The sequence below is a fragment of the Arachis ipaensis genome, chromosome B02, assembly GCF_000816755.2.
Source record: "Arachis ipaensis cultivar K30076 chromosome B02, Araip1.1, whole genome shotgun sequence".
Classification (NCBI taxonomy): domain Eukaryota; kingdom Viridiplantae; phylum Streptophyta; class Magnoliopsida; order Fabales; family Fabaceae; genus Arachis; species Arachis ipaensis.
In genome coordinates, this window is record NC_029786.2 from 11,013,267 (window position 1) to 11,019,627 (window position 6,361).

At 30.0% G+C, this 6,361-nt stretch overlaps 1 protein-coding gene across 2 annotated transcripts in view; it reads left to right on the forward strand.

Annotated features, from left to right (window-relative positions):
- The window catches only part of LOC107624973, a 21,184-nt gene that overhangs the window by 9,531 nt on the left and 5,292 nt on the right, over positions 1 to 6,361 (forward strand). Inside the window, exons 3-6 of one of the 2 annotated variants that reach the window (XM_016327473.2) lie at positions 672 to 1,535; positions 1,740 to 2,567; positions 2,985 to 3,635; positions 3,727 to 4,548. In XM_016327473.2, coding sequence (XP_016182959.1) covers positions 672 to 1,535; positions 1,740 to 2,567; positions 2,985 to 3,635; positions 3,727 to 4,548 — 3,165 coding nt within the window. The remainder of the gene's footprint in view (positions 1 to 671; positions 1,536 to 1,739; positions 2,568 to 2,984; positions 3,636 to 3,726; positions 4,549 to 6,361) is intronic. The other variant, XM_021115422.1, reaches the window with a different exon arrangement.

The window sequence follows — 6,361 nt, forward strand, 5'->3', positions numbered from 1 at the left end:
TTAATTCTATTTATTTTAATCAAATTCTAACTAATAATAAAATTAAAAAATATAAGAATTAGCAAAATTTATTATTTTTATCAATATTTTTAATTATTAATCTAATTTTTTAGTTTAATAATAATAATTTAATTATATCTTTAATCCATACTTTTAAATATTGCTTATTAATTATTGACCAAAAATATAAATTTTGTCTATTCTTTAACATTCTTTTAGTAAAATTAACATTTAAATATTTCATAACAAATTCAACTTTAGTGGCTTTTTATTATTTAGCTATAACAAAAATTCTGTTAGACTCTTAAACATTAAAAAATATAGAATAAGTGATCTCATTTTCAAAAGTTGGTGAACATTTGACATTCAAAAAAAATAATGTCATGTTTTAGAAGATCCTGAAGCCTAATGCTATTGCTCATAAGCCGCTCTGAATCTCGTGCTTCCTTTGTTACACTGTCTTGGAGTAAAACTGTAAAAGAATGAACAGGGCTTTTAGTTCTCCTTCCTTTGAATCACATTCATATTCCTTATTTACCTTTCTATATACACCCATGCACCATCACATGAATTTCTATACCGCTTCATTCAATCACCCATTTTGAATGCAATACAAGTATTTAGTATAGTTGCTAATTTTGATTAGCTTGCTTTTGTATGTAAACCAAAAGCAGGATGCCATTTTTCCAAACCTGAAGACCGTCAAGCTGAGTAGCATGAAGAGATTGTGTAAGATATGGAATTCTGATGAAGCTCTTGAAAATTCCTTTGGCAAGCTGAACACTCTGATCATTGATAATTGTGATGAACTGGTCAATGTAATTCCTCGTAATATGGCTCGAAGATTGTCTAGTTTAAGTTGCTTGAGGGTTACGAACTGCGCATCAATCAAAGTTATATTTGAAGAAGCTGATGATGATGATAAAAGACAAGATGCTATGCATAATATCAAGTTGCAAGATATTCATTTAGAAGCACTCCCGAAACTGGAGCATGTATTCAAATGGAAGAAAGAAGTAAAATGGAGTGATCTCAAATTGCAAAAGATATCTGTGCATGATTGTGAAAGATTGGAAAACATATTTTCAGTTTCTGTAGTCAAGAATGTTAAAATAAGCCTTGAAAGCCTTGAAAGCCTTGTGGTATCAGATTGCTCTCAACTCAGAGAAATAGTGGGCAACAAGAGAGAAGACGATGCTGTCATCAACAAAAGTTGTGCTGTTAAATTCAACTTGTCTAAATTGAGAAAAATACTGTGCAAGGGAGAAGATGCTGCCATCAACACAAATAGTTCTATTCAATTTGAGTTTCCTAAATTGACTACTGTGAAGTTTTTTGGATTATCAAAATTCAAGAGCTTCTATTCATCAGGATCTTATGAATTAAGTTGTCCAACATTAAAAGACCTATCTATTAAAAGTTGTGACTTGTTGGAACTATTTGAAGAAACCTCATCACATGCAGAATTAAAGAATGTTCTTTTTCCAGAAAATTCTAAAACTGGTGAAAGAGAAGGAGAAGGAAAAGTAAAGGAGGTAATACTAGCAAGTCTTTTAACTCTGCATAAATTCTAGCTTGCTAGTAGTAAAATGGAATAAAGTTTATGGCATAAGAAAAATTAGACAAATTAATTAAAATAGAATAGAACAGTCAATAGCAATGTTGTATATAAACATATTTTAACATATCTAGATTCTACAATATATAATTTATTGATTTTAATTATTTATTTCATATAGGTAATCCATAACAAGTTAAAGTCCATGCACATTGAATCACGACATCTAGTCGGGTCATCAAGGGATAGCTTAGAAGAGCTTCAGTTGTCTAGATTGGAGAATACTGATATTATATATTGTTTCCTTCATTGCAATCCTAACCTCAAGAGCTTACACTTGGATGATTGTGACTTTGAAGAATTGAAGCCTGGTGGAACAAGAAGGCCCGCTATTGGGGTTGTGCCAAAGTTGAAAAGCTTGAATTTAACAAACATGTCTTATCTTAAGAAGATTTGCTTTGAACAAGATGCAGTTCTTCAAAAGATAGAGTCATTGGTTATAAACAAATGTTCAAGTTTGCACACCATAGCACCTTCGTCTGTGTCTCTTGCTCACTTGACAATTCTAGAAGTGGTTGAATGTGACGAATTAAAATATGTGATGTCACCATCAACTGCCAAAAGCTTGAATCAACTCAAAACCATGAAGGTAATCAATTGTGAATATCTAGAGGAAATTGTTTCAGAGAAAACACAAGAAGGACAGGAAGAAAAAGAAAATGTAGGCACGAAGGTTCCCATCATTTTCAAACAATTGACAACTCTTGAGCTTGTGTCATTGGTGAGCCTTAATAGTTTCTGCAGCTCCAAAAATTATGCCTTTATATTCCCATCGCTGGAGAATTTTATTGTGAGTGCATGCCCCAAAATGAAAGTTTTCTCTGCAAAAGAAGTGGACTGTGGGCCAAATTTGCAAAAGATATATTATGTGCATGACAAAGAGAAAAAGAGATGGTGTTGGCACGAAGACAATATAGGATCTACAATAAAATACATATTTGATAATAAGGTAAGTCTTTTATGAAATTTCATTTTCCTTTTAATTAGCGATTCCTTTTTCATTTCCTCATTTAATTAATAATTAAGACATAAACATCATTTCATTTTATTTTATTCTGTAACTTATTTTATTTTATTCGAACATGATTTTGTTTGAATTATTTGGACAACACCTTTATAATTAACATTTTTATTTACACGGTTCATTATTAAATAAAATATTCGAATAATGTAACAAGTATACTTCAATTTATTTTTTTTTGTTCTAGTAAATTTTCGAGTTGCATTTTTTGTTAGTGGTTGGTTGCACTTATATCTCTAGCTATTTGACTTAGAGCTAATAGGAAAAACATTTTGATAATAGTCATGCATTTGGTTTGCATGAAATAAATTATAATTGTGATAACTAATTTTGCATTATTCACAGAAATTTTTTGAAGGCATGAATGAGCTATGGGTTTCCGAATATGATAAAGATCTTAAACCAATCTGGCGAAATAAAGAAGGTCCCCGAAAAGATTGGTTTTCTGGTTTAAAAACTCTGACGCTATTTTACTGGGATGCATCTAATGCGCATGCAATTCCATCAAATGTCCTCTGTTGTTTGAAGAGCTTACAAGAACTTGAAGTGTGGAGATGCGAGAGCATAGAAAGCATTTTTGAGATGGATGACACTAAGAGCTGGGAATCATCATTCAAACTGAAGAAGCTAAGTTTAAAGCATCTACCAAGTCTGAAGAGTGTGTGGCAACATGACAAAGGAGAAATCCTTCTAGGCTTTCAAAATCTGCAGCAGGTCACTATCAATGGTTGTAGTAAACTGACAAGTGTGTTTCCTACTGTCTTGGCCAGAGATCTTAAAAAGCTCGAGGAACTCGATGTAAGAGATTGCTCTGAGTTGCAAGAACTTGTTGAAGACGTGGAAGGATCAGAAACGTTTAAGTTTCCTCGTTTAACCACACTGAGACTATCAAAGTTGCCACAACTAAATGACTTAAACTCTGGAAGATTGAGTCTAGAGTGCCCCGAGTTAAAGCAGCTGCACCTGTATCCGAAGCAACAACAAAAATATCCGGAGGTAATAAGCAAGTGCATGGGGTCTATATACATTTTTTCGTCTCTTATATATTTTGTTTCTTATCATTTGCTTTGCCTTAATTAATTATTAGGGCGGTATTTCCAAGGTGGAGAAGTTGTGGCTCGGTCCAAGTCACACTTTGGCGAAGCAGTTTCTGAATCAAGGCGGCTTTCATCACTCTTTAAATGAACTTCACCTTGCGTATTTCCCTGATTACAATGATGATGGAGAGAACTCTACTTCACCATTTGAGATACTTGCTGACAAGATGCTTCCCAAATTAGAGATTATTGAAATAGCAAGTAACAATTGCAAAACCATCAATATTCCCAAAGAAGCGGGTGAGAGGATTCTTCACTTGAAAGAATTGAAGTTGTCGTCACTACATGAGCTGAACTCCATTAGTGGGCTAGAGTACTTGTTAAAGCTGCGGCTATTGGAGGTTTCTTCTTGTCCAAAATTGACAACAGTATTAGTACTACATTCATACTCCAATCTGAAAGAATTGCATATAATTGATTGTGGTGGATTGGAGTGTTTATTGGCATCCTCAGCAGCAAAAATGCTAATACACCTTGAGGAGTTGAAAGTTAAGAGGTGTGAGTCATTGAAAGAAATAGTGGGAAAAGAAGAAGAAAGTGGGAGGGAAGACATTATTGAATTTAAGCGCCTACACAGGATAACTCTTGTATCTATGAATAGCTTGGAATGCTTTTATTCAGGGAATGCCACACTGAATTTGCCCTCTTTAATTCGAGTGGACATAGTAGGGTGCCCCAAGATGAAATTTTTTTCTCAAACAGAAACACATGTGAAACTACCATTGTTTCAAGTATTTTACTCCTCTTATGAAGCTGAAAGATTGTTCCTCCCTGATCTAAACGTAGCTGTTGCATGCCAGTTTCTACAACAGGTAAAAACTTCTGAATTTATTTCCATCAAAGTTTCTTGTTTTCTTTCCAAGTCTAGCCAATAACCATTGATCTCTTACAATAATGGGGCCATTGCTTCGATAATAATAATAATAATAATAACAATAATAATAATAATAATAATAATAATTGTTTGACTTTAACTTTGAATACTACTACAAGTCTACAACTCAAAACATTTTATGTTTCTTACATGGTCAAAAAGACTAGCTAGATTCTTGAGTTCATGACGTATTTAACATATAGGACAAAGATATATAACTTTTTAAAAAACCTTATGCATATGGTTTTCTTTTTTAATCTGTAAGACGATCTTATACTATATAGCGATGTTAAACAATTTATATATGGCGCTAATTTTCCATTTTCATTTTGTATATAAGATAACCGTACCATATTATGTAGAAAATTATTACTTTTCATGATGTTATCTTTCCTAGCTAAATGTTTTGTATACATATAAGTATGTATAAGTACCTATGGCTATTCCTATTTCTCAATGTATGTTAAATGTAAATTAATTAAAAAATTATAGCACATATAAATTAATGATAGGTTAAAATTAAAATATGTTTTCTTTGAATAATGACTTTCAAACTAATTTTAATATTTGTCTTAATAAAAGTCACTTTGGTTATATACAATATACATACTCCATTATATTGTTACTTTATTGTTAATTACTTTAACTTTTTCTTTCTTTTATTTTGTTTCATACTATTTTTCATTCTCATTTTTCTATCCTAATATATAACTAAATTCTTCATTAATAATTTCATTCAGAATTATTCAACTACTATCTTTCTTTTTTTACTAATTAAATGTTATTTAGTAATTTTTTTAGATTGATTTTAAGTTTCCTAATAACCTGACATCTAGCCAAAGTAAGAGATAAAAAAGAATAAGTGAAGCGTATTTTTGAAAACAAAAATACTATTAATACATAAGAAAACAAAACATCAAAACAAAATAAAAAGAAAACATATATTAATTGTTAACAAAATGCAAATATCAAAATGATATTTACTCTAACTCTCTAAGGCTATATGTAAGGCTATATGTATGACGGTGTTTTGATAAATTTTTATATGTTCAATCTTAAAAGTATATTCATGTTATTACAACTATTTATTTTTAGTTTTGTACTATTTTTTATATTATAAATGCCTTTAAAATATGTATTAAATATGACATACTGACAAGAACGGTACAAGATATATCCAACTAAAAAATGAACCACCTATTTTTATACAGTTTATATTGATATAAATTCTAGAAAAGAAATTTTTTTTTTTGACAAAACTATTAATACAAGCATATAAATGTTTAATTTGTATATAGGTATCTCGTAAGGAGATTAGTATATACATGATATTAACCACGTATTATACGTGTAATTCAAGTATAAAAAATTTTATTATGTGCGAGTTTGAAATATTTTCTGTAGAAAGTTAAATACTTGATTATTTTTAACTAATTGATGAATAGTTTTATTTTGCAGTAATTTCAATATTGAGGGATAGTATGAAAAAAAAAAGAAATTAAATAGAGAAATAAGAGAAACCGTAAAATAGATTAATCAGAATTTTAGTAACAAGATACTCTTTTTTAACAAATAATAAGGCTCATTCTTAAACACTCAAGTAAAAGTATTATATTCTCTTTTAACTAAATAAATTTTAGTGTTTTATTTATTATTATTTACATTAATAGTTTAAATTTAAAATTTTGAATTTAAAATTCAAAATTTAGGATTTAAAATTCAAAAAATTTTGCATTTTTTTTTTTTTTTTT